The following is a 27589-nucleotide window of genomic DNA, read 5'->3' on the forward strand; positions in this document are numbered from 1 at the left end:
TACATTAAAGGCCAGTTTTTGTTTTGTTTTTGTTTTTTTTACGCCATACCTACAGCGTCAATCCTACACAGCAGTATAAACCAGCCTTAAGTCGAGAGAAGCGCTCTTTAGCTTTAGTTTCTATTCTGGTTCCAACCATCAGTTTATTTCTCATCCTGTCCAAGAGGAATTTACTCCTGCGAGATCGGCCTGGCGAGGCATTAATTTAATATCGATCGCTACTTTGTCTCTGTTCGCCAATAACTACCATAGGAATCCATAACTCCTGATATTAAAAAAGTAATATGACAGAGAGAGAGAGAGAGAGAGAGTGAGACAGGACTGGTAGTAGGAGGAGAGGCAGGTGGAAGATGAAGTGCAACGTAATGGGTCATACTCATTACCAACACCAGCTGCTGTCTGTCTGCAAAAGTCATTGATATAGTTGAAAATTAAAATTAGCCTTGAAATGAAATAGGCTTTTTAAAGACAGTACCTGTTTTTTGAGGAGTTTTGTATGCTCCTCAGGTGTTTTCATTTTGACTGAGTTCCAAAATATTCCAAAATACTCCCAAGTATTTTGACTTTGGGCCATTCAATCTTGACCTTGGGAATAGCAGTCTTAACCCAAGGCCCATCTACTTCTTCCAGGGCTTTCAATCATATCAAATTAAAATATTTATAATAGTGAAATGTTTTCAAGCTGTGAATGGGAGGGCCCCCAAACATTTGTGATAAAAGAGACATTGATAAGAGTGACATGAACTCTGTGGTCTCTCTCTATGATTTAAACACATAATCTAACAAATGTTATATTTTGCAGGTAGGACAGGCCACACGGAGGTTGTGAGAGTTGTCTTCCATCCAGACCAGACCAGCTTCCCCAACCTGCTAAAAGTGTTCTGGGAAAGCCACGACCCAACTCAAGGTAGAGCCTCATCCACAGCCACACTCAGAACTACAGTAAACCCCTAGAGGAGAACAGAAACTTTTCTTTTTTTAATGATAAACAGAATGAAAATGTGCTTGCTGAGTACTTTGAGACAGGTAAAACTATAAATATATTTGTCCCTTATGGTCTTACACTGACAGTCTGAATGGCAATCCAGATTTCATTAACCTGAGTAAGAACAGTGTTGCACTGGCAGCTTCACCAAAATTTTCTTGCAGCATAATAAATCATCAATATTTTACCTCATCTGATGCATTTCTTACAACACCCCTGAGGGAAATCTTTAGGAGATTGAGATAAATAGTCTGTTGCTCTGCAGGCGGTGAGGCTGCAATGCTCACTACACACCAGAAAAACAAGCTTGTAGTTGGATGGGAGAAAAATGAAGAGAAAATGTTGTTATTTATCACTAGTGGGAAAACTATGTAAAGTTTGGCTTAAAAGTGGCACCAGAAGAAAAACTTTACATAAGTTTTTACCTGATGTATCACAAATGCATGTTTTGATACAAAAACGTCTTTGCACGGTGGCCATTTTAGGACATGACAGACTCATCTTGACAGATTCAGCTCTGAATTCTCTGACTTGGCTCAACTTTTATCAGTCTTAGTGGTACTTTGTCAGCCTCAACTGCAGTTTAGGTCGCAGCTGTGCTTTACATCGAACCCCAATGGCAGCCTGTTAGAAAGCTATCTTTATTCATGTGTTAGCATGTATTTGAGTCGCAGAGTTGATGGAATAATATTCCCTGGTCCAAATGGTAAAAAAGATTTTTAAGTCTTTTTACCAAGTTGTGCCTCTATTTCTGAATCAAAACACAGATGGCAGTCTGTCGGCTACCTGGGTAGGAAATGGAGTCACGGCTTGGGAAATAGGCAAAAGGTGTGCTTTATGTAAGTTTTTGATATCCTTACATAGCCAATGTTAGCATTAACAGCTCTTTACTTACCAAGGGCTTCATCCGTCGTTCAGTTTACAAGACAAGAGGTTAGAAGACAATGCCTCTTCATCCTCTCGTGTTGGACCGACGGCAGACTGGAGGCTACAGTGACTTACTATCGGAAAATGACGAGACGGGGCGGCTGGGACGGGGCTAGGTGGTTAGCATGCTAACTTCAGTATAAGAAAAGAAGTGATAGAAGTTGAAGCAAAACAAGAGTTAGCATTTGCGTTGCTTTACACCACTGGAGACAGCTCTTGGTGAGTAAAGGAATGAAGTTTGATGCTGAAGTCGCACTGTTCTTCCAGACTGGTAATTAAACAGCTGTTAAGGCTAACGTCGGCTATTATGCGATAAGAAAAACTTTTAAAACTTTCGGATGGTTTGAAGAGTCTCCGAGGTGTCTAAATGAAAATGAGGGGTAACTCTCTGACCCAGATGTATGCTAATACATGAGAGGCACAAACTTAACATACAGTCAGCATGTTAGTTCGGACAAATTAGCGTGTTACATTACATACGTCTCTGAAGATTTAAGATCTAGAAGTGCTAAGTCAAGGGCAACTGGAGTTTAGATTCTTGAGGATGTTTCACTTTTTTTTTTTTTCTTTTTCTTATGAACATCCTCAAGAGTATAAGCAAGTCCACTTCCTTGTCCACTCTTACTGATAGAGATATAGATTTTAAATGTATGTGTATGATAAAAGCAAAAAAAAAAAAAAACAAAAACAAAAAAAAGAAGAAAAAAAAAATGAAATGCTAAGCTGTGCAAGAAACCAAGACACAGTTTAAAATGTATTAGAAATGTATTCTGTTAGTAGATTCAGTGGTATCCTGTCATGAGGTGGAATGTGGAAATTTCAACCCATATGTCACACAAGATCAAAATTCACAACTTCACCAGAGTCATTGGGATTTGTACTGTGGGTGTCATAAATGTCTGTATCAGAAATATTTCACTCGACAGAAGTGTGGGATTGACAGATTGACCGCCACACACACTGTCATCCCCAGACTCACACACACACACACACACACACCGGCATGGCTAAAACCTAAGAGCTAACCAAACATTGTGGTTGACAGGCTGACAAGCTGACACAGAAATGATGAAAAGATACGTGACGAAATGAGCAGATCACAGTAAAAAAAAACATTGTTCAGTCCTGCCAAGACAGAGGAGTCATATTTTTGGAAATGCTGGCAGCTGTTGTTTTCAGATGATGTGATGTTCTCTCTGCCAGGATGAAGGCACAACATGTCAGCTGAATTCCTCAAATCTTGTTTTTCACATTTTATTTGTGTTTGTGTGTGTGTGTGTGTGTGTGTTCAGGGATGCGTCAGGGTAACGATATCGGGACGACGTACCGCTCTGCCATCTACACCTACACAAAGCAGCAGCTCGAGGAAGCTTTGGCCTCCAAAGATCAGTACCAGAAGGTAAACGTCTAAAAATCTTTCATTTTTCTAATCACTCTATCATCGTCCAGTCTCCTGTCCAATCTCCCCTTTTCTCCTTGTATTTAAACGGTCTCTTCTCTCCTTCTCCGTCCTTTCTTCTTTCTCTGATTCCATTTCCAAGCATCTCCCTCTGCTGCACATCCTTCATTCCTTCATTCTGTGTCAGAAACGCTCAGACTCTTTTGACGGCAGCATATGAATGCTGAAGTATAATGGATCTGTCTGTGTGTGCATGTAACATTCGCCATATACAGTATACCCATGTGCTTTTCTAAAGTGAACATGCACAATAGATGTTCACACACTCCCTCTCTTGAACTGTCTCCTGCTGAGACTTCTGCACCACCATCCCACCAACAGCGCTTGTTGCCATGGAAACTGACGAGAAAGAGGTTACTCTATTCTATTCTATTCCTTTCTATTCTGTTCTAGTATAATCTGGTCTTCATTAGAGTCCCCTTTCCTCTCTATTTCTCACCCTTGTTCATCCCTCCTTTTCTATCTAAAACCTTGTTTCTCTCAGAAGGATTTGTCTCTTAGAGTCTCGGTCGCAAGGTCCTAGTTCCTAGGTTCAAGCATGTTAAAGGATATGCAACTATAAAGCATTACCGCAGTTTTCGTTAGACATGTCATTGGGTCGTCCTAATGGTTACAGTTATACATATATAACTTGTATAGCAGACAAACTTGTCCAACCGGAAAAAGGAGTGAATATGTGGGAACATTAATTAATAACTTAGTAAAGAGACCAAGACAACAGTGTGGATGGGGAATATGCTGAGGAGTGGAGAATGAAGGGAATGGGGAATTGAAATAAATGTTAACTAATGGAGATGCAAAGACTTATACAGTCATGGTTAAAATTATGGGCACCCCTGAATTTCAAGTACATAATTCAGAATACCTTCAGAAAGAAATGCAAATGAATCAAAATTTGCACCGGCCAAAATTATTGGCACCCCTTTGATGAATCTAAATTAGTTCCTCAAAGAAAAGAAAATATAAATAAGACTCACCTTTACTTAATTTTCAGTGTTCATGTGACCTGAATTAACCTATGAAGGGTGGTTTTACTGCATAAAAAGGGGCTGATTGTTTCCACTTTCTTTTCCACAATGGCGAAGACAAGTGAGCTGTCTGAAAGCATCAGAACTGCTATTATCAAAAAACACAACAATTCCAAAGGCTTCAAGGCAATCAACAAAGATCCTGAGATCCCTGTTTCAGCAGTCCGTAATGTTATCAAGTAGTTTCACAGCCAAAATACTGTTAAGACGCTTCCAGGACGTGGTGCTAAGACGAAACATAAAGAGAGTTGATGTGGATTATAGCGAAAATCACCACGCAAGACGTCTAAAGAGCTTCAGGTTGACCTGGAGCAATGGACTAGTTGTTTCGGCCCGTACCATACGCCGCACACTAAACCAAGTAGGGCCCCATTGGCGAAGGCCAAGGAGGGCACCACTACTGAAAGAGAGGAACAAAAATGCAGGACTAATGTTTGTAAAAACTTTCACATCATGCTGTGGGGCTGCTTTGCTGCCACTGATACCGGAGGCATTGAATGTATCAAAGGAATGATGAAATCAGCTAAATGTTTTACCCAGCGTCAGAAAACTAGGTGTGAGGTGAAGGTCTTGGGTTTTTTTCAGCAGGACAACAACCCAAAGCACACATCCAGCAGCACAAAATAATGGGTTAGTAGAGCTCAGACGCATAGCAATGGAAGAAACTACCAGCAGACAGGTGCAAGAAGCTTCCAGATGGCTACAAGAAATGTTTGAAGGCTGAAAGGTGCCAATGATTGTGTCTGGGTTACATTTTTTGTTTGTATTATATTCACTGTTATGCAAGTGTTGTGGAGGAGAAAAAAGAAGCAGCTGATGAAAAAGAATCTCCTTATCAGCTGTTAAGCATGTTGGTGGAAATTTTGTGCCTTGGGGTTGTGTGACAGTCAGTGGCACGGGAAACATTGCATAGGTAGAGGGAAGAATGGTTTCTACCAAATATCAGCAAATTCCTGATCCAAATGTGATGCAGTCAGTCAGGTAAATTAAGAAAGTGAAAAGAGGCTGGCGCATAAAACAAAGCAGACCTCAGAATGATCCAAAGCAGACCAGAATCCAACATGTACTGCATCAGGAAACACAAGCTGGAGCTTTTGGAAGGCCCCTTACAGGCCCCTATATTCAACATCTGTGGGTAGATCTTAAACATGCTGTGTGTGCAGGATGGGTTAAAAATAGCCCAGAACTTGAAGTGATCTGCAGGAAAAGACATTTAGCTAAATACAAAAAGCATTTGCAAGCTGGGACATCTGCCAACGGGGGAGTTACTAACTACTGATGAAGTAGAGTGCCCAAACTTTTGCACAACGCAACAAATATTGTTTACTTTTTTTTCTATTTTTTAATTTTTGAAATAAAAAGTAACAGTATTAACTTCTTTTCACTGCATTTTATACTGTATATCCTTATCAAGGAATATCCGACATTGTACTGAAGTAAAGCTCTTAAATTACATGTTGGTTAAAACCCAGAGAAAGTCCTTAGTTGCAAACAAGGATGAGGATATTTTTGCGGTGAGTATGTTGAGTTATGGCAAGTTGAATATGTTCTGTTGTGTGCACTTTTATAAAACATTACACAAACAGTAACACCTGACAAAACACAATGCTGAATGAAAAGACACGAAATGAACACGACAACAGTATCAAGAGAAAATTTAAAATGTATAAATTGCCTGTAAATTTTCTGAGCACAGGACCATTCCCATTTTGGACACTCAGCCAGCTTTTTAAAGTACAAACTTTATACACAAAACGTCAGCGTGCTGCCAGTAATGGCTGGATGTCCATGTAAGGGATTTTTAAGGTCCCTGTAATTTTGGCAAAAAGCCTGAAAGCCTGAAACCTTTCCTGATCAAGTCAATCAATTTGTCAACAATAAACATTAAAAATAAAAACAGCGAGATCACCGTGGAATTTAAGGTGGATGTTCACAGTCTCGACATTTGCATCGACATATGCTCAGCACATTTCCTGCTCCTCAGAGGATGGGTGCTTTTAAAAATGGTGACACCATGATGGGCTGTTTCATGTCATCCCGCGGTCACTTTTTGTACCGTGAGGCATTGTGAACATTGTTGTCTGTCTATATATCTTTACACTTTTATTGTTGTTAATAAAAGGACAGTTTTAGCACCATATAATTGTTTGTATACCTTTGAGGGAGAATTAAATTTCTACAGCTGCTAATAGAACAGCATCGTTTTTGATTTCTTTTTTTTCTTTTTTTCTTTTTTTTTTTTCAATGCAGCGAGACCCATATACCCATTGGTCTGTATGTGTGTGTGTGTGTGTGTGTGTATCTGTGTGTGTGTGTTTCTGATTAGTAATTGCCAGAAGCTTTTATCCATAATGGCCATAGATGGACAGATGCTCACAATTTCTATCTGTCTTTAAACTGCGGTTTTCATCCCATTGACAGACGAGTAAATGGATAGATAGATTCTCCTCATCGAACCACCACATCTCTCCATCAATATCTCTCTAGGTTTTGCTTCCTCTCTCATTTTTTTCTCACCAGATTGCCTCCCCCACCCTCTCCCATCTGTGTGTGTGTATGTGTGTGTGTGCGCCTGTGTGTGTGTGTGTGTGTGTGTGTCTGTGTGTGTCTGTGTGTGCGTGCGCGTGTGTGTGTGTGTGTGTGTGTGTGTGTGTGTGTGTGTGTGTGTGTGTGTGTGTGTGTGTGTGTGTGTGTGTGTGTGTGTGTGTGTGTGTGAGAGCAGTTGGCCTATAGCAAACACACTCCATGCCAAACCATCTGGGCCTTAAATCTGTCCTCCATAAAAAATCGCTTCAGTTGCAAAACTAACACACACACTCCAACAAACACACACACATATGCATACACTGACTGTTAGGGTTTGTTCGCATTATGTTTTGATTCATTTTTTTATGTTTTTAACTTAATTTTTGGTCAGAGGGCCGCTGTATCTGAAGTTTTGCACAAATATGAGCATTTTCGTGCCAGAAAAGATGAGGAAATTTCAATAATTTAGTATTTTGTTGTTTTTTTTTTCTGTTGAGAGTAGACACATTTTTTCCCTGCGTTCACCTCCTACTTTGACTTTGCCTGCATTTGCACAGTCCCATGTTTAAAATATTAATTAGTTTTTGCTCCCAAAAATCTTGGGTGTAGTCTCTCTTGTTGATGAAACCTTCATGGCTTTCTTTTCTTTGTCTCTGCATCCACAGTGGCTGTGGCCGCTCGTGCTAACTGCCCACTTCGTATTGTTCTTTCCAAACAAACTGAGAATGTAAAATGCATCGCAGCACAGAGGATTTTCCCAGGACACGCCGACCAGACACTTCCTGAATTCTTATTAATATCCACTCTGATCCTCAGAGTCTTCTTTTTCCAGTCACGTTTCATAGATGCAAAGATAAAAAATGTAGATGGGGAAAAGAGGGAAAAGCGAAACACAGTTGGAAGAGGAGAAAAAGTTTAGGAGGTGAGGAGTGGAGATAAAGAGGGATTGGAAGGTGAAAAAGAGAGAATAGTGTGGTTAATTTGGTGTCAGGGTATTGACCATGTTCGCTTCGCCGCCTGGCTTGATTGTATTGTTCACGCAGAGAATGATGGGGGAATTTGGTGTGTATATGTGTGTTTGTGTTTCTGTGTGTGTGTGTAAGGTACAACAGCACTGCAGATAATTACCTTGCAGGCGGCTGGCGGTTGTCTGCAGCATGAAAGGAGCCTCCCTTTTCTTCTCCTGCCTCCTACCCATCATTAGGGTGTGCACTGCATCTAAAATGGCAGGTGGAAGTGGTTATATAGTGTGTGTGTGTGTGTGTGTGTGTGTGTGTGTGTGTGTGTGTGTGTGTGCTTGTATGCTGGCTTTATGCAATAATGTGCGCTCGCTCAGTGGGTGCAAGCATGGGTGCTAAAGCCGTGTGTACTCATTGTTCTGGCATCTCTCTCTCTCTTGATACACCTCTCTGGCTACATTTTCCTTTCATGAACATTCATACATCTACTCCTAAACACCAAACAGTTGCTTTTCTTCCCTTTTACTTCTCTTTCTCTTTCTTCTTTGTCTATGAAATCCCTCTCTGGCGCTTTTAACAGGCCAGCTTCACCTTTTTCATTCCATTTTTTCATTCCTCTCTGTCTCGTGGGTGCTTATCAGTGTTGTTCACGTTTCCCTGCTTTACCAGAGCAGTCAAGGTATTTGCATTCCAAATGAGCAATCTACTTCTCTGACATGCAAATTAATGGATGTGAATTATGCATTTATAGCAGGCTGCTAACACAGCAGAAGGACCAGCCCAAACAAACGCACTGAAACACTGAAAAGGCAGGGAGGATGGTTGAGGATGGCATTAGACCAGTATAATGCAGCCATTTTGGGTACCAAAGGGTAGTGTTGAATTGATTTCAGTGCTCATATTTTTAATTTAAACCTGTCTGTTGCCAATGTTTTGTTCTTGTATTCATTATCTTAAAAGAATAGTCCACCAAAATGTTTTTAGTATAAAATACTCCCCTCATGTAGGCTTGAAAAGTGAAGAGATTGTTGGAGGAGAGAAGCTGTCATCTTGGGTTCAGAGCCATTACAACGGTTTTCAATGGCGACCCAGAAAAATAACGTGTCAGAACGTATCAAAACACCCATAGAATTCTTCGACGTCTATCTGTTTTTGTGCTTACCAAACTATAATGATCTCATTTTGCTAATTAATCACTATAATGTATGCGCTACTTCCGACGGGGGTTCAGAGTTGCGTAGGTTGTAGACAACAAGAAGTGTTTAACGTCGCCGTGCAGACACCCTGAGTGTTGAAAACATACGGAAACATGCGGAACCTTCAAATCCATAGTTGAGAAGTAGATTGTGCTGCAACAGTAGTTTAAGACATTTTCGTGGATGTGTTTATATTTTACTTTTTGTGGAATATTCACAGTACAAACAAGAGTTTTATAGTCAGCCACAAGACCTCCAAAAGATGTGATTAGACAGCTGCAGCTCATTCAGAGGGCAGCGCTTTAAGGCTGGGACATACGTAACAAGACTGAGTCAATCAGAGACTTTTGCGTGGCTGTTTCTTTCTGTGGTGACGCGTTTTTTTCTTCTCTGGTTTGAACACGTTTCCTGTTCTAAAAATAAGTTTCATGGACATGAGTTTCAGCTTCTCTATGAGCCTGTGTGACTTACATTTAAGTCTACTTCCAGAGAATCAAAACACCAGCCAAAAGCTGCGGTCACATAGAGATACACCGTAGCGGGCAGTCTCTGGCCTCTGATACATCTGTAGTTTGGAGGGTGTATTGCGTTGAGCAGGTAATTTACATACTCGGCTCTGACTTGACAGCAGTTTTCTGACATAGCGGCCGTACCACACACTAGGAAGTTAATTTTCTGCCGCACACTTTGTTTCCAGAGTACAGGATATCTTTGTTTGCAGTTGTCTTTGCAGTACGTGTTGTACCGGCACTGTGGTCCTGTATCTGCGCTGGAAGGGATCCCAGCTGCTCTCGTGGAGCAGAGTAGTAAACAGCTCTGTGCTTCAGTTTCTGTGGGAGTCAAAACGAGAGTGATTGGCTATCGCCTGGTTGTCGCTCACAGTGCGCCAGAGGACATTTGCATTGAGTTGAGCTTTTCTCAACTTTCCTCTGTTGTGCCGCCGGGCGCCTTTTTAAATCCGTCTAGTTCAGCGTGCTGCAATTCCAGGTCCCATTAACAATGGGTAGCAGCCTATCGCAGTAATAGGTTTTGGGTCCGGGTATGTGAATGGGGCATTATTCCTGCACACATTGTGGATGAAACTTATCACAGACTGCAAGTCGAAGCTATCATTGACTCCTATTTAACAGGCTTGGCCTTGCAAAGTTGAGCTGCTTTTACTGGCATTGTTACTTGTGGCTGAAAAGAAAAAATCCTTTCCCAGTTTTTTCTTCTCTGTCGCGCCTCAGTGATGCAAGTAGCAAATCACAGCCAACTCTGAAACAGCGCGGTAATGCTGATTCCAAAATTCAAGTGAAATTCAGTGACTGCTGAAGGCTGCGGTTTGCGGTGCATTTTTTCCTGCAAATACCTGCACGTAGAGTAACAACGCGCATTACTCAAGTCCTCACATCTTAGCATGGGCAACTTGGGTGTCAAAAGGGTTGAGTCTCAGTGTTTCCCACAGAAATAGATTAGCAGCTGACAGTTGGGGCGGGGGGCTTTCTTAAATTAATTATTAAATAATACTGTATATAAAGTGCTCCACTGCTAATATTTTAATCGCCACGTAGTTTTTTTTGACAAATCAATAACAGAACAATATACACAGCTCCATTGCTTCATGTTGTGTCAAACAAATAACAACATATTGTTCCATCTTGTGATTGTCCGTTGAGTTCAGTCCCGGCACACTTAGCAGCATCCTCTCTCTGATAACGTGGCGGGCAGCTACAAATAAACCAGTGTTTGGGGAAACACTGATTCTAAAATATTCGTACTTGTTTTTAAAGCGCTGGTTTAAATGGTCACAAACTCTCCAAACCTCTCGGGCCCTTGGGTACAAATTTGATATCTGTTCAGGAGGTTAATATAAAATACGGTGAAGCAGCTTTTAATTTCTGCAATCCAGATATCTGGAAAAAAACTAACAGAACAGTCAAGGTCTGCTCAAAATCTAAATAGTTTTAAATTAAGGCTAAAAACCTTCGTCTTTAGGGCTATTTATTTCTGCACTTTAGTATTACTTTATTTCTTTGCCTAGATCTATTTTTATTTTATTTTATTTAGTTCTGTTTTAAGTTCTTTTATATTCTCCTTTTTTCTGTTAAACGATTTTCTCTCTTTTCTTTTGTCTTTGAAGGGTACTGTATAAATAAACCTGCCCCCTGTATCTAAAAATCCATCTCTCCAGCCTGAATCACAAAGTGCAGCTGCAACAGAAAAGAGAATCCCATTCTGACTAACTGTTGTGTTGTACCTCCACCCTGCTTACTCAAATTAAATTGTGGCGTCAGTTCAGTCATGGTGGGAAAATTTCACAGGAGCTGATGAATCAAACAGCAGGGAGCAAACACTCTGTCCATTAAAAGCCGATCTCGCAAACGTTAGATCGCTTGTCTCTCTCGTCTCTTTGGTATTTTCTGCTGCAAAAGCATCACAGACCCGCTGGGTTTGCTTGCTGACATCTTCTTTAACAACTTCCGTGTGCTGACGTCAATGAAGTTGAAATGGTTTTTCTAACAGCTACCTCTCACTAACTATTAGAGGCACCAATGTGTGAAATTACGGAGCACAGCTTTAGGTCTGATTGTCTTTTTACTATAAATAAACAAAGAACTTTTTAGTATTTCCCCCAGGAGTCCATTCCAGTCATACTGCAAGTGCAAGTTTGTACCGTTTAACATTAAACCTCCCTGCAAAATGATGTTATCGCACTTTTTGCTATATTCATATCTACTTTCATACTGTTGTGCTTTGCCATATTTGTCTTTTCTGCACTGGATCTATAGAGTCGTATAGCTGTCGACAGTCATACAATTTCTCACTTTTTTATTATTAATACTGTTTACTCTTTTGTCGCCGTTTAAAACATTTCTCAGTCCTGTTCTTCCTGAGATGTAATAAAAGATAAAAATGTGTAGCATTGAGGCTACACCTATATTCCAATGGCTTTCAGTGACTCTTTGGCCTTTGAGGTTTATACTGGACTCAACTTTGAAACTGTGAACAGAGGATGTGGTAAACAGCTAATTCAATTACAGCGATTTACATATAAGAAAAAGGGTAAGTAACTATAAACAACAGTGAACGTGTTTTGACAAGACAAAGAGTTTACCGTCATGCTAGCGGCTCTGCGAGCTAAATGCTAACATTAGCATGCTGACATGCTCCCAAGGACAATGCTAACATGATGTTTAACAGGTATAATGTTACCTTGTTGACAGTCTAAGTTTCCCATCGTCATTATTTTTGCAGGAAATTTGACATAATCGTGGTAATAGATGAAAAGTCAGAGGATCACCAGAGTTATTACAATTCATCCTGAGGGGATCATGAATGTGTTCACAAAATTTCATGGCAATCCACTCTGTCAAAATCAAAAATGTCAATCTCAAGGGGGCGCTAGAGGAAAACCAAGGGGCCCACCAAAATGAGTTACAATCCATGTAATAGTTGTCGAGATATTCCAGTGTGGGCCGAAGCGGTGGACCGACAGACCGACCCTCTAACCGCGCTAAAGCCACGCTGCTAAATGATTTAGTACAGTAACAAGAAACCATTGTTCACAAAACCGAGGACTAACTGCGAAATCAGTTACATCGTCCCTCATGTCGGGGAGCATGACAAGCGAAAGATCAACATCAAGTCTCCACAGAAAGTACAACACAGTAATTATTCTGGCAAACATACACATAAAGTCCAGAAGAGTAAAAGTAAAAAGAGTAAAGGGAACGACAAATAGCCCACAATAAAATTTAGACCGGATGATCATGAAATCAGCTCAGAAGGTTGACGAGAACTTAAATCAAAACATCTACAAAGCTTTGAAAATCCCATTTTGTTAAAACCGTGCAGCCTGTAGAGTCCCCATGTCCCCAGAGCCATGTGGGACCTTCAGCCCAGAGGAGAGGCTCCTTGCTCGGCCTCAGGTCCGGGCCAGCTCCCTGAGACCTGCATGACTTCAGACAACTTCTGGATCTCTGGCTTATGAACAAAACGCTGCATGGAGAAGTGGAGGGATTGATGATGGATGTGTTCAGAGAAGTAAACACTGGTGACACCTGTGGTCGGATGATGTATGGGGTCCAGTCGGCGTCGTGCACGCTGTGATATGATGGATATGATGCAGTTTGACTGATTATGTATTTACAGTAGGCTGATCAGATCTGTGCTGGATGCCTGTTATGATCAAATAAGAGAATTGATTAGATTCCTCTGAATACTAGGAATCTTTGTTTATTATAATAAATATTGTAATATAACAATAAAATAGTATTGTTATATTTTGGTAAAATATAAGTATAATAATTGATAATAATAAAATATTATGTAATAATAATTGACATTATTAAATATTCTTCTTCGCTAAAGTTTAGATAATTTCACAGAAGTTTCCCACATTCGCACATTCATGTTGAACAGCTGGCAGTAACTTAAAGACTTGTTGATGCCTCCATTACTATCGAGATAATGTTGCTTCACCATTCTTGTGAAAGAGTTGATTAATTTGAAAAGATTTTATTTGTTATTTTAAAGAATTTTGAAGAAGATGAGGCCCAATTAGGTATTCATGTGCATTCATGTGCATGCACATAAGCCACATAATTTCAGGACATAAAACATGTAATTAAGCTGCGAATCATAGTATTTGATTATTTTGCAGTTGAGTAATTAAAATTGAATGAACCAGTCAGTTATTAAATGTTTGACCTGAATACTCGGCCAGTAAACGAAGCCAACGCATTCAATTTTAACTGAATAAACATGGAACAATATTGACGGTACTGCCATTAGGGCTGGATCAAAAACAGCAGTCCAGGTATCAGATGAGGTGGGTCTTCAGGTGTTCTTCAGGCTCTGAGCTTCAGCACATTCGATTTGAAATAAAATAATAGATACTACATTAAAGTGCAAAGTCTCTGCCCTTTTAACACACACTGCCGACATTGCAAGGGGTTCCAAATAATTGGACACTTGGCTACTAAATGTTTCACGGTCAGCTGTGTGTCGCTTCAATGTTAGTTTGTGCACAAAAGAGCTCACATGTGGCTCAGAGTTGACTAAAGAGTTGGGGAAAGAGGTGACCATGCAAGTGAAGAAGATAATAATGAGGCTCGAAAAAAAAGCAAAGCTATATCACAGAGATATCAAAGGTAGCTGGTAGTTGGCAGGCATTTGGAGGAAAATTAGAAAAAGACCTGGTAGACTGAGTGGCACAAGTCTTGTTGACGAGCAGAAAATCATTTGCATTGTGAACAAAACCCCTTAATGACTGTACAGCAAGTCAAGAAGGCTCTCCAGGATGTAGGTGGACATCTTTCCTTGCCAACGACCAAGAGCAGACCTCATGACCAGAACTGCGGAGGATTCACCACAAGATGCAAACCCCCAGTAATCCTCAAAAACAGAAAAGGCCAGGCTGCATTTCACAAAAACACACAAAAAGTAACCGGTAGAGTCCTGGAACGAAGGTCTACGGACAAAAGTAGACCTCTGTCAAAATGATGGAAAGAGGAAATTGTGGAGATTAAAAGGAACAGTTCATGACCCGAAGCCAGCACCTCATCTGTCAAACATGGCGGTGCTTCTGTTGGCCCGGGCACGTACGGCTGCCAGTGGAACTGGCAGGAGCACTGTCGTTTACAGGAGCCTTCTGTGTGATCAGATTCAGCCAAATGCATCAAAACTCATTGGACGACATTTCATCACTCAGCAGGACAGGGATCTTGAATACAGTATATGGCCAAAGCATCCGAAGACCTTTCAGGGGGAAGAGGTGGAACATCATCGACTTGGCCGAGTCAATCACCAGATCTCAGTCTGACCGAGCAGCATTCGACTTGGTGGAAACTAAAGGCAGAGACGCCCCCACAACAAGCAAGAGCTGAAGGAGGCTGCAGTGAAGCTCTTGGGGGAGCATCAGCAGGGAAGATACAAAAGCGTCTGCTGAAGTCTGTGGGTCGAAGACTTCACGAAGTCATTGATCGCAAAGGATTTCCACAAAATATTAATGAAAATTTTGTTTGACCTCATGTGTATCTGTCCAATTACTTTTGAACCAATAAGCTTTGGTTACGACATGTTAAAAGGGCTATGTCTCCTACACAGTTCTGTCTGTATTGATGTAAACCTACTCAAATTAAAGCTGAGACTTGGCACTGTGATGCGCCTGGACTGTGTGTATACGTTGACGTTTTTCTTTTTTTTTTTTCAAAAATTGCATTCATCACGATGTTTGGATGCCTAAAAAGATTTTTATTCTATGACCGTTTAATCACCAAACAGCTTGGCGTGAGAGGCTTTGGGTTCGTATCCCCCTCGGCGCAGAAAGAGTCCTTGTAGCTGTCAGCAGCCTTTTCGGATAAAAGGCAAAACATTAATATGTCGAACCGAATTCAGCTCCTCCACCCTCCAGGATGTGATCAAATAAGAAGCTGTGCTGTAAACATGCGTGCACATGTGCTAAAAATCACAGTAACACCCTTCCGTCAGGAATGAAAGTTTCATAAGTGCGTGCGTCTTTTCATGCTCGCCATTTCCCTTTGTCTTTTAATTTACCCACACGCCATCTGGTTGAGTAATTATAATCACAAGGAGGAGAAGGTGTCAACACTAACCGATTCTACTGTGAATGTGTGTGTGTGTGTGTGTGTGTGTGTGTGTGTGTGTCTGTGTGTGTGTGCGTGTGTGTGTTGTTTGTTTTTGTAGGCACCACCCTGCCTGGAGCTACACACACACACACATACTTACATAAACAGATTGATTCCATTTCTGCTTTTTTTCTAAGATGCTAATAAGTACTATGAAATATGAGTTTAGTTCAGCTGAAAGTCAAACAATTCTTGTGGTGAAGTTGGTTTAATGCAGCAAACAATCGCAATTAAAAAAAAAAAAAATTGGTTATTGACACATAACCAGGACATCAGCATTTGTTTTCACTTACAATCCAAAACTTAAGGGCAATTCAAATTGTAACACAACACCTCAACACTGAGATCAAATAAAACTTCTTTTTCTCTATTTTTCTTCTATTTTCTTCGGCGTGTTTTCTTTGCCGTTACTCCATAAACTGATTCTCACAGGCGTCTCTCGGTTTAGTCCGTTTGTCCCCCCGTAAATCCGTAAATCATGTGTCTTTGTCGCTGCCTCTTCCAGGTGCTAACGGAGGAGGGTTTTGGTCCGATCACAACAGAAATAGCTGAAGCCAAGCCATTCTATTACGCTGAGGATTACCACCAGCAGTACCTGAGCAAAAACCCCGACGGATACTGCGGCCTGGGGGGGACAGGAGTCTCCTGCCCGATAGGAATCAAGACGAAGGCTTAGATAGTCGAGAACCTTCTCTAACCTGGGGAGTAAGGCTGCGACGGTGGAGGGATTTTAAAGATTTAAACAGAAAGCTTTGGGTTTTAAATAATAATTGTAGCAGGGTTTTGTGCTTTTTGTAATGCATTAAGGTACACCGGTGTGATCTTCCAATTGCCTCATTTCTCGGAATTAAGACCAAAATTCTCATATGAGCAACTGCTGAATCTTCCTGAAAATAAATAACTTCTCATCAGTGCACCACTGGTATCGCTCTCTCTGACTATTAAGAACTGCGATGGCTTTAGCTCAGTTGATGCTGCGGGAATGACACAATCTTCCAGTTTTGCTTGCGAAACTGCAGTGCCCCTTTCTGCCTGATGTGGACTGTGTTGTAAAAGTGATGCAACACGTCACATCCTGCGCAGATGTAGTACAGTTTCGCGTCTTAGGATATATGAAATTGTGTATGACCCAATGCACACCTGCGACATAGGTGCGTTAAATGAAGGGCATGAAACACAGAAGAAATGGTGAACGCCCACACAGTCTCAGCACAAAATTTATTTAAGAAAGCTTCAAATCTAGTTCTGACAGACAGAGTGTTGTAGTCCACATTTCACTGTTTTTTTTCATTCATGAAAGACTCTTTCAATTTGAGCTTAATGTTTGTTAGATTTGTTTTATCAGCTCTTTTGAATTGAAGCTGCAGATGAAAATGTTTTTTGAGGGGGCTGCTTTGAAAAATTGATGCAGTTTGCTTTTTAAAACTCTGCAGAGGATGAAAACGCATTAAAAGCTTCTGAAAACACTGTACGCTGTCTTTTCTGACTCCCGACTTGCGATGTTTAAAGCCTATACACCCCTCACCATGCGCACACGACGTACGCAGTTTTGAAAGAAACCTAAGATACAGGACAGTAAATGATCCTTAGGAGCACATTTTTGACTCAGGTCATTTCATACAGTATGTACAACCTCCGCGGGAGGTGGAGAAAACGGCATTGTGGAGCTTTACAAGAACAAGCGTGAGTTGTTGACTTAAATAAATGCAATATCCAGCGATCACTATGGAGTCCATAGACGACAAGATCAAAAATTTCTCTCCTGGCCACCTTGGGTGTCAGGCGTCACCGTGCGTGTGCAGAGAGCGCAGGCAGGCGCAGTGGACTGACTTTCTTTGAAGATGTGGGGAAAGCGAAAGCTCGCAGGCAGGCGGGCTCAGACAACAGGAACCGAACACGGGGGAAGATAAACTGGTCGGATGGCTGGAAACGAATACGCAAAACATTTAGACCTGGAATAAGGCTGGGGTGTGACCGTGGGTCAATGAGGGAGTGGGAAGCGGGTGAGCAGGTGGGTGTGGGCAGTCAGGCGACTGGGAAAGGTGGGGAAGTCTGGGGGCATCTGGTGGACTGGTGGAGAGCAGCAGGTCTGCAAAAGTCCATATAGATGCATGGGTATGAGGATGGGGGGGCAGACCGGGCAAAATTGACAGGAGCGGGGGAGGAATCACGACACCAGGACGCTTTAAACTTCGAATTATTTTTGATCATTTTCTCTCACTGACTTCGCAATGAACTGGGTGAACTGGAGGCTTAATGTGAAAAAACATACTGGTGTTTGTGTTTGCTCTTTTGTTGTGTTGTGTTTCGGGGCAGGGTCTTGGATGACCTCCTTCCTCCGGTCTTTGCCTGAAGCGATGTTCCAGTCCGTGACTCATCCGTCATCGCCGCTAATCTGCATGCGTGTGTTTGTACAGTAAATGTGTGTTTTCGATGGTACGGCGCGCAAACACACACACACACGCGCACACACGCGCGCGCGCGTGCCAGCAGGAGGAGACTGTGTGTGGTGCCAGGCCCTCCAAAGCTTGGCATCACCATCACAGAGTGGGGGGAAAAAAAGCACGAGAAGGAGGAGATCGTGCTCTTTGGAAATGGCAGAGCGCCACCCTGGATCTCTGCTGTGTTGGATCACCTCCATGATGCAGGCTCTGCAGGACCACGACTCGACCGGGGTTTTGAAAGCCAAATCTGACCACTTTTTGTTTTTTTTTTTTTTTATTGGAAACGGAGCTGGTGACGGCTGAGATTTTTTTTACAAACATTTGAAATATGTAAATGTTTCAATTTTCATTTAAAGTGAAATCCCCCAAAATTTGTCCCTGTTTGCACCTTTGAATTCTCGATGTGGTGGAAAAAGACTGAAAATTTAGACGGTGAAGCACCAAAAACTCTACTTGAAACGAATTTCCTACGCGTGTTTGAAGCACATCTCAAATATAACCTGGTACATCAGTTAACATCTGCGTCTTTCCGTCCTCGGCCAGTGGATCACTCCTCAATAACTGTGTACACATGTCATACAAGGACGACACCAGCCGGACTGGATCACACATTGATGGAAAAAACAAAACAAAACAAAACAATATTGCCTCAGTATATATCTATGAGCCCATGTGCAGAGAAAACTGTTCTTTCTGGGTTTGTTAGTTGCATTTGTGGTTTTATACAGAACAACGATTAATCAGAAAACCCTTTGATTGTTATTTGAATGAAAATTGGAAACATTTTCAACAAGTCAGTGTGGTTTCAGAGCACTTTTCCTCTAAAACTTGGCATATTTCTCTTGTTAAAGTGTATCCCATTAGTTTTGAAACTGATGACACTTCTCCTTACTCAATACGTTTGATATAATTAACAATACTCAGATAATGATCTCTAGGATGTGATGGATGACAATAAACCTTGGATGTGATAGTTATGATGAGCGCTTGTCGAGATTAATTTCATAGAAGGTTTCACACAGTCACTCAACCAATTTTGGTCGTGGTTTCAGACGCCGTGATCTCACGGCGCCCTCGAGTGACGTGCCTGTCGACTTTTTTCTGAGGCAGTCTAAGGATTTTAAAATTGTAACAGGAAAAAGAAACAATGTAATCCCATTTCTTGACTTGGCTTTTTTTCAGGGTCCGTTTAGCCAGCGTGGGCAGGTTTCACGAGCCGCATGTCCGCTCATGGTGCAGTACGATCACTACTGAGCATCAGAACTTCTTTGGTACCGGCCAAATTCTGCATGTTGCACCGAGCGGAAAAACAAAAGAACAAAAAACACAACTGTCAGGTACTAAAACCTGGCGATAATGTGTAGTTGGTTCATTCATAATCTTGTTTGCTCACTCTTTGATCCGACAGCTCCAGTTTCAGGCTATTTCATTTAGGGAAATGTCTCGTGTTTAGACAACAGTTATCATCGGGGAGGTCTGGCTTCTTTCCTCAAAAGAAAAGAGAGGTTTTGCACAACATTGTGTTTGTATTCCTCAAAGTCAAAGTGTTGCTTTGCTATCAGTTACCAGCACGCGGGCGCTGTCTTGACACCGGAATGGAAAATTTCAAACAATACCCGGTCCCAATCTACACTGGAGACTTTCTTTTTTTTTTTTGATGAGGTGTTGGCAAGAAATGAAGTCGCTACCAGAATTCAACCAGTCAAGGGGACAAATCCTGCTACACGTCTTTAATGGACCAGAAGAATCTGGCAAACTGGTGATTCTCAATGTTAAACCTTTAACATTTCACAATGTCCTCTGTGTTCTAAATCTCATACCGTACATACAGGACCGACGACGTTACCGTCCGTCATTTCATACTTAACACAAACACTTCTTTAATTCGCCTTCATTTAACACTGCATTCGGGCCCGTCCCTGGGTCTGTCCCTGGTTAGACCACTTGATTATGCTGCCATCCTGTGGTATGTCCACGTAACATAGACGGCACCGGTTGGTGACTGAGCTGCACGGACGGGACTGTGTTGCCTCGAAGTCCTTAGGTTAGTCCATCCGGGACCAGAATCTGTATCCATCATACATCTGCAGAGACTTGACCTTTGGGCTACAAAGCCATGATACCGTGATGCTACGACCTCAGTGTGAAATCTTGAGAGGTGTAATCATTTAATCACTAAGGCCTGCTTTTGCACACCTACCCTGTCGCTCACATATTTCAGTTTCATTTACTTCCTATAAAAAAAGAAAAACCTTTTTCAATTTTTTTTTTTGTTGTAACAGGAAACACAGAAAGATAATTTTCCAGCACCAAGAAATGGGCCAAAACCTCAAAAAGACTTCAGCGTTTTGCACAGCACTGTCATAGTGCCAAGGGTTTTATTACTAAGTTTTATTACTCTAACTTATTTAATACATTTTTTTTTTTTAAAGTAATTTTTGCTTACACCATTAGATTTATTCCCCGTGGCCCCCGGAAGCAAACAACAAAATTTCTGGAATTAATTTAAATGTTTTTGTTTTTCTTTAATTTGTATTTCGTGTTTTAATCTTTGCTGGTACAAAACAACAACAACAAAAAGAACAAAAACAACGAAACCTTAAAACCAATTAGAGCGCGTTAATAACTATTTACTTTGAGTTTTATATCGACCTGTAAGTCTGTCATATTCTTGCCATTTTACACCTGTGGTACAAACGCAAAGGTGAGCGTGTGTCCCAGTGTTTTCGGTCCCACGTCGAGAGTCATTTTAACATATGGAAAGTAAGTACAGTCGCTTCTCTCTACAGCCGCTGCGCCGACATTCAGTGGTCATGGAGGAGAAGTCATTCGCAGAAGAAGCAGACAACTATTACTTCACAGCACTGGCCTCAGTAAACCAGGGATCCAGTCCGGCCCAGACACACGTTTTCGGTAGGGTCGCTGAAAATAAATGGCACCAGAATCCCTGTGTTTAATTTGCTAATGAGAAGTAACAAGAAGAGGGTCCCGGGGTGGAGTTTTCCTCGAGTTAATGTCGTGACAGGGAACTTCTTACAGAAATAACGCAAGGGTTTACTTCATTCTGTACTGTTCCATGTTATCTCACGTGTCAGCTTTAAATTCAGTTCTTCTTCTTGCTGCTAAACAGCAGTAGAACGTCAGATTACAGCATTTCCTGGAAAGCATCTCAGACTGCCCCGACACAGTCACTGGAACTTCTTCTGTTGTCTTCTGTGGCTCAGGTTCTGAAAGTTTTTGTCCGTTACCGTGCAGGCCCCAGGTGGTCTTGGGGTGAACTTGGCTCAGCGGTAAAATTGAGCAGATCCACCAGGGTTCAACAGGAGCGGAGTAGACTGCTGACTCTCCCAGGAACGGGTCAGTGTCGGACAGCGCAGAAATCACTTTTTTAGGCCATTTCAGCAAACCCTTTCCAACAAATGCCAACCTTAAAAGCACAGAGCAGATTCAGTTTAGGAGACACCTGTAATAACGATAGACGAATTGGACTAAAAATCCCAAGAGGACTCTCTCTGCCTCCCCTGGATTTGTCAAGTTTCAGACTCACTCGTCATTTGTCTTAATGAGCTAAATTCCTTAAAACTGTTTACAGTCTGAGGCTGAGACACTAAGTCATTACAGGCTTTAAAGAAGCAGACGGGGCATGGAGCCGATCTGATGTTCAGTGTTTGTTTGTCTTTGTTTTCACGCTACTTTTCTCTGTTGTTGTTTTGGTCGTTGCTGCGATACTCAGCCACCAGCATCCCTGGTGTTGCTACGCCTTAACCTGCCTATAGCAAAGGGTTCACAGCTCAACTGTTCCAAACACAGTTGAGAAAGAAGTGTCAAAATGAGGCTCATGCATGTACACAAAGCACCTCGGGGAGGCGCGGGTAAGTTAGGAAATGGACAGATAACAATATGTGGCAATGTGCCGCTTCAGTTTGCTGTGTTTGACCTATTGCGGACGGCTTCGTGTTCAAAGTGGGACCGGAGCTGTTGTCAGCAGAGCGCACACACGCTAGCCTGAGCCAGCTGTAGCACCGTCCTGCCAAGGGGTGGAACATGGAGCCCGAGGCGGCAGATTGGTAACGTGAGCGTTTCCACATTGCGATGATGTAGGAGGCTACGACGGGGATACGGAGGTACTGATGTTTGTTCTTGTCTGGGGGGATGTTACACCATTGGAAAAACAGGAAGGTGGTTTTGCTCAGTGTGTGTTTAACAGTAGTCTCTCACAACATGTTTTTCTGATAGAAGATAGATGGAAAGACAACACTCTTCTTTTTCTTATTCTCAAGGTGATACAAGTCGTTTTTGTTGCAACTGTATCACCTGTATTATGTTTATTTACAGCAACATGTAAATATGCCGTTGGACTGAAGATATACAGAGACCTACAGCACACCAGCACAAAAATGTATACAAAAAAGCCTTCATAGACCACTTGAGCATGACCAGTTATGCAGTGGCTGTTGTAACATAATTTTAATCTCTTTTAAACTGCAGAATGTGAACATCACCATTTACTCTGATTATTGAAAAGCAAACAAACAAACAAACAAAAAGGCAACAACATGGATAATCACTGACACAGAAGTGACAGGCTGGCAGTGGAAATGCACTCACAGTCAGGAGCGATTGTGAGATTCGGCAGTGTAAATATACAGAGTTGAGTAATGTCAGAAAACGTGGTGGAGTTGACGATACGTCGACCAGAGGGTAAATCTGAGGTCGATGTCGACCATAGTGCTTAACACACAGAGATAGAGAGTTGCTGGAGTGATGACTGAGAGCTCTGCAGCTTTTAGAAAAATTTCCCAGTCATCATGGAAATGCCATATCCTCTCAGCTCCTTAACATGTTGTCTGGAATAAATCCTAATAAATTACAATACATCAATATAGTCAAGTAAATAATAATATTAAAAAAAATATATATATATATATGTTTAAATTGTTGTATATAAAGCATGGAATATAAAAATGACATTTCCATCTAACACGGGACCTCAACCCCGTTCGCTCACTTTAATGCCCTGTACACCCACACTTGTGTTTGAAGTTACTTTGGCGGAACTGCACTCGTCACGGGACGGCACGAACATGCACAGACTTCGCATGACTGACACCTGCCTGACTACTTCTTATCTGACTTCTCTGACTGCTTGTGGTTTTTTTTTTTTTTTTTTTTTCTTTTTTCTTTTCTCTCTTTTCTAGATCTGCTGATTCGTTTGCGTGACTTGATAACAGGATCGCTGGTGGCAGGGAGCAGCGAGCGACTAACCAGTTTAATAGGACACATTGTTCAGCGTACGTATTTGACATGGAAGACGAGATCAGAAAGAAAAGTCTCTTTAGCTCCGAGAGAACGTCATCAAAAACTTTGATCGGTCCTATCATGAGGGATTACAGTGACGGATGCGGTCAGACTACACACACGAACAGTGTCAGCAGACTACACACAAAGAAAAAAAACGCAAATGCTCTTCTGCTAGCGTATTGTGAAACAAAGGGTGAACTGCATTTGATTTATAAGTTTAGCTTTTTATTTATAAAAATACGACTAACTTGTGCACTTGAGTGTGTGTGTGTGTGTGCTGCATTTTGACTGATGATGCCCACAGACAAGTAACTCCGTGGAGGAGGCGCGATGTCGGGCAACGCCCACCGCATCTGGTGTGCCTTCAGCCTTTTAGCAGAGGGTATTTGATGACTGATCCGCCCGACTCTTGCAGAGAACAAGTCTAATCCGCCGTAGTACCTGAAAACACCGGTGTGGGTGGACCAGTGGTGTAATATCTGTGTGGCTGAGGCATGACGGTGAACAAACCGCCGATTCTCCCCTCGGAGATAGTTTTAGTCTCAGTTTAAGAGGAAAAACAAATCATTTCTCTATTATCGGCAAAGAGATGCTTCTAGCTCCGGAAATTGTAGTTGTAGTTGTCACTCCAGTTCCCGTGCCAGGGTTAGAGTTTAACAGCCTGTTCCGAAGAAAGGGGGGACAGAAGGTGGATACGTAAGCATCTTTAAAGCCCGAGTTACAGAAGCAGTATACCAGCGGGTCCAGGAGGCAGTCAGTGTAAGACAAAACCATGAGGCTGTCGTAGAACTGAACCGCTATGTCCTCCGCTTCCTGCCTGTCTCTCAGCCTGACGTATAGCAGCACCGCTCTGGCTATAGTGCACGGCAGGAAGCAGATGGAGAAGACAACGACAACAGACATGACCACCCACACTGCTCTCCGCAGCTTGGTCTTTTCCCCGACCGTTTTCTTCCTCAGCCGGTTGACGATGCGTGCCGTGCAGTAGATGAGGATGATGAAGGGGATGATGATCTGGGTGAAAAAGACGACCTTAAAGAGATAAAGAGTGACTTTTAGTATTAGGCCAGTACCCCATACAGCAAATTAACCTTCATGTGTCTGCAGAGAGTCGGCAGAGTTCATGATCTACTGTATACCCCTCACTCAAAGATTACTCTTCCAGGTTCTGAGTTTTGTGGGGTTTTTTTTTTTGTTTTCATTGATGAATTATAACTATTTTCTCAGTTAACTAATTGTTTGGTTTATGAAATGTTCGCCATTTGTGACAAACGTCCATCACAATGTCTTGCTTTGCCTGACAAACAGTCCAAAACCCAAAGATGTTCGGTTTACTATCACAGAGAGCTTGGAAAACCAGCCAATATTACCAGTTGAGAGGATGGAATCAGTGGATTGTTGGCATTTTTGCTTAAAGAATGACGAATTGATAATCGATAAATAGAATAATCGAAATAGTTGCTTCTAAATTTTCTGTTGACTGACTAGTAGATTTATCGACTAATCACGTAAAATATGTAATATGTCCAGGCCTCAGACTGTTACTGCAGGACGGGTTCAGATGCCGGGATGCCTGGACAAATTCGTTTATGCTGCCCAGGCAAACTGTTAGTTAGGGAACTTATACGAAGTCTGCGTGAGGTTGTGCAGACGACTGTGGATCGTATGTTGAAACCAGTTAGCTTTTGCCTGGTTGGTTCCCCGGGTGCAATTGGGCCACTGTTTCTGCTCACAATTTGATGAAATTGATTAGCTGATTGATTTTTACAGCTACGCTAAATGCAAACCAAAACAAAACGAAATCAAAGCGAATACCTCTCTCAAGGTGTCCGTCACATTGTGATAAGCCGTCTCAATTTTTCGGCCGTGGCTGTTGCAGCACTCAAAGGTCCTGAGCATGGTGGGGATGGTGAGGGGCAGCAAGAGGAGCCAGATGATGATGGAAATCTGGGGGGATTTCTTCAACACTTTGACGAAATTCCTCCTTCCGAGATGGACCACGCTGAAGTAGCGATCGATGGACAGGGTGATGAGGAAGGCGATACTGGCCCCTCGGTTGATAAACAGCATGAAGAGTGACATCTTACAAACCACGCTGTCCGTGCTGCGCCTCAGGCCGTGTTGGTAATAGTAGGCCTTTGCGGGAAGACAGACCACCAGCAAGAAATCGGCAACCACAATGTTGAAGAGGAAGATACTTTTGTTCTTCCAAAACTTGAATCTAAAGAGGAAGTAATTCAGACAACATTTGTTTGTTTCACTGCTATAAACTTTATTCTGCACCAAGAATAAAAATTGAAGCGCAGAAAAAAACCAAGCCTACGACACCGATCCTATTTTTACATTTTATTCCAAACGTCTTGAGAATCCTTGCACGCCTCTGATAGCTGATGCGCTCCGACTAATGTCTAAGATAAGATGACTCAGTTCTTTGTCAAAACTGACGGATGTGTTAGTGTAGTAATATGTCGTTAGTATTTTATGTTTTTGGATCTGATAATTACCGCTGCAGTGGGCCCAAGGAAAACGCTGACTCTATGCGCTGGCTAGAGTGTGCCTGCTGAGACGGTCTTTATCCAGAATGACTTTGCTCCACGTTCAACATGTTTATCAGTCGATCTCAAGCACACACTGGCAGATATGTAATACAACAGCAAGTTTACTTATCAACACGATCGGCTGTCATCTTGTTGCTGTCTTATTACATATCTGCCATTTTTAAAGGGCACCCTAAACTTACGCAGAAGTTTCAGGATTACCACTGGGTTACGAACCTAAATGACCCACTTCGGGTCATCAAGTTGTTAGAGATAAGTTGGGAGTTGTTTTCTCAGAAATGCTACTGTGGATAAACAGATTTGGTCAACTTTGCTACTAACCAACGGGAATCCAAACTGGATGTTTACACTGTGCCCCCTCTTTTCCCGCCCCCTCGGAGTGAGCATGCATACGTTAGGATTTCTTCCACCGTAAATCCACCATGGTAAATCACTGCATAGTATTTCACCGATCTGCTCGCTGACTGAAAATGTGTGTAACAGATGATTAATCGTCGGTCAGCCAGGTTTACTATGCTATCGCAGAGTAACCTCGTGGACCTTCTTGTGATATTAGGGGTTTGAATCACACAAGGAGGCTAAATGCGAGGAAACTCCCTACCGGTGATGAGTCGAGCAAAGTTTTGCCTTCTCTGAAGGCTTTCCCTGACTTCTTGCTGACCATTCTCTTCCACATTTACACGTAAGTACTTTCTGAAAATAGGGGAGAAGTTGTGACATTGAGATTGTGTTTCCTCATACCTGAAGATGAAGATGTAGAGGACCGACAGGTTGAGAGGCAGACCCAGCACGAACTCTCCAATCATCAGCCAGGAGAGGGTCTTATATGTGACCGGATTGGGTACTTTGCAGTGGTCAACTGTTGAATTTGTAGACATTTCTTCCTGGATAGACATAACAGTGGTGGAGGTCATATCACTTCCACAGCAGCAGGAGAGGTTGCAGTCCAAGTAGTTGTCGTATTTGATAAAGCGCCACAGCAACAGCAGGGATAACTGTTAAAGGTGTCTCCAGGCAGGCATCACAAAGTTAAATCCTTCGTCTTGGAGGCGGTTGTAGCTGCCACCAACCCGGAATCTCCTCTCCTCGGGAACCGGTTCCCCTTCTGACTGTGATCCGTCAAACTCAACTGTCCCCGTCTGAGAGCCTCACAGTGATTCTGGAGCTCTGTCAAGACTCGGCAGGCCGTGCCAAAACATACTGAGGAAGAATGCACTGTAAACACATGGCGCACACTGAAAAACAAGCAGTGAATATAAAAAGAGAAAACACCCTGTCTCAGTGTGTCTGTGAGGCCTTTTTGAGTGAGGCGTCCAGCGATCCTTCAGAGAGGAGGATTTTATAGTCAGCTGGAGGTGTGGTTTAAAGAGGGGATGATCTGGCTGAGATAACACAGTATGAAAGCTGTTTGTTTCAGCTTTCCCGATGGCAATGCCTTAATGCTACAACGTCTGATGGTACTTGGACACAGCAGATATTAATACTGATCTAAGGCGAAGATGACATATCTCCTTCCCGTATTTCTTTCTGTGTGACACAGATAGTTGTAGCTAGAGACTGGCAGTTCAAGGTGT

General features: G+C 42.1%; 2 protein-coding genes across 6 annotated transcripts in view; one reads left to right on the top strand and one right to left on the bottom strand.

The window, feature by feature from the left end:
- Positions 1-17143, top strand: part of msra (methionine sulfoxide reductase A) — a 45803-nt gene extending 28660 nt beyond the window's left edge. For 3 of the 5 annotated variants that reach the window (XM_040124453.1, XM_040124449.1, XM_040124454.1), the window contains exons 4-6: positions 803-907; positions 3205-3311; positions 16218-17143. In XM_040124453.1, the coding sequence (XP_039980387.1) occupies positions 803-907; positions 3205-3311; positions 16218-16388 (383 nt within the window). In that variant the 3' untranslated portion in view covers positions 16389-17143. Of the gene's footprint in view, positions 1-802; positions 908-3204; positions 3312-4456; positions 4809-14778; positions 15065-16217 lie in introns of those variants that run through there. The other 2 variants (XM_040124451.1, XM_040124450.1) reach the window with 2 other exon arrangements.
- A 6595-nt stretch (positions 17144-23738) lies between these two features.
- On the bottom strand, positions 23739-27080 carry LOC120789222 (12-(S)-hydroxy-5,8,10,14-eicosatetraenoic acid receptor-like). The gene is made up of 3 exons (XM_040125798.1): positions 26757-27080; positions 25273-25678; positions 23739-24489 (listed from the first exon to the last, which is right to left on the bottom strand). The coding sequence occupies exons 1-3, from the start codon at positions 26927-26929 to the stop codon at positions 24022-24024; spliced, it is 1047 nt and encodes a 348-aa protein (XP_039981732.1). The 5' UTR covers positions 26930-27080; the 3' UTR covers positions 23739-24021.
- Positions 27081-27589: the final 509 nt, after the last annotated feature.

This window comes from Xiphias gladius, chromosome 4 (assembly GCF_016859285.1).
Source record: "Xiphias gladius isolate SHS-SW01 ecotype Sanya breed wild chromosome 4, ASM1685928v1, whole genome shotgun sequence".
Lineage (NCBI taxonomy): Eukaryota > Metazoa > Chordata > Actinopteri > Istiophoriformes > Xiphiidae > Xiphias > Xiphias gladius.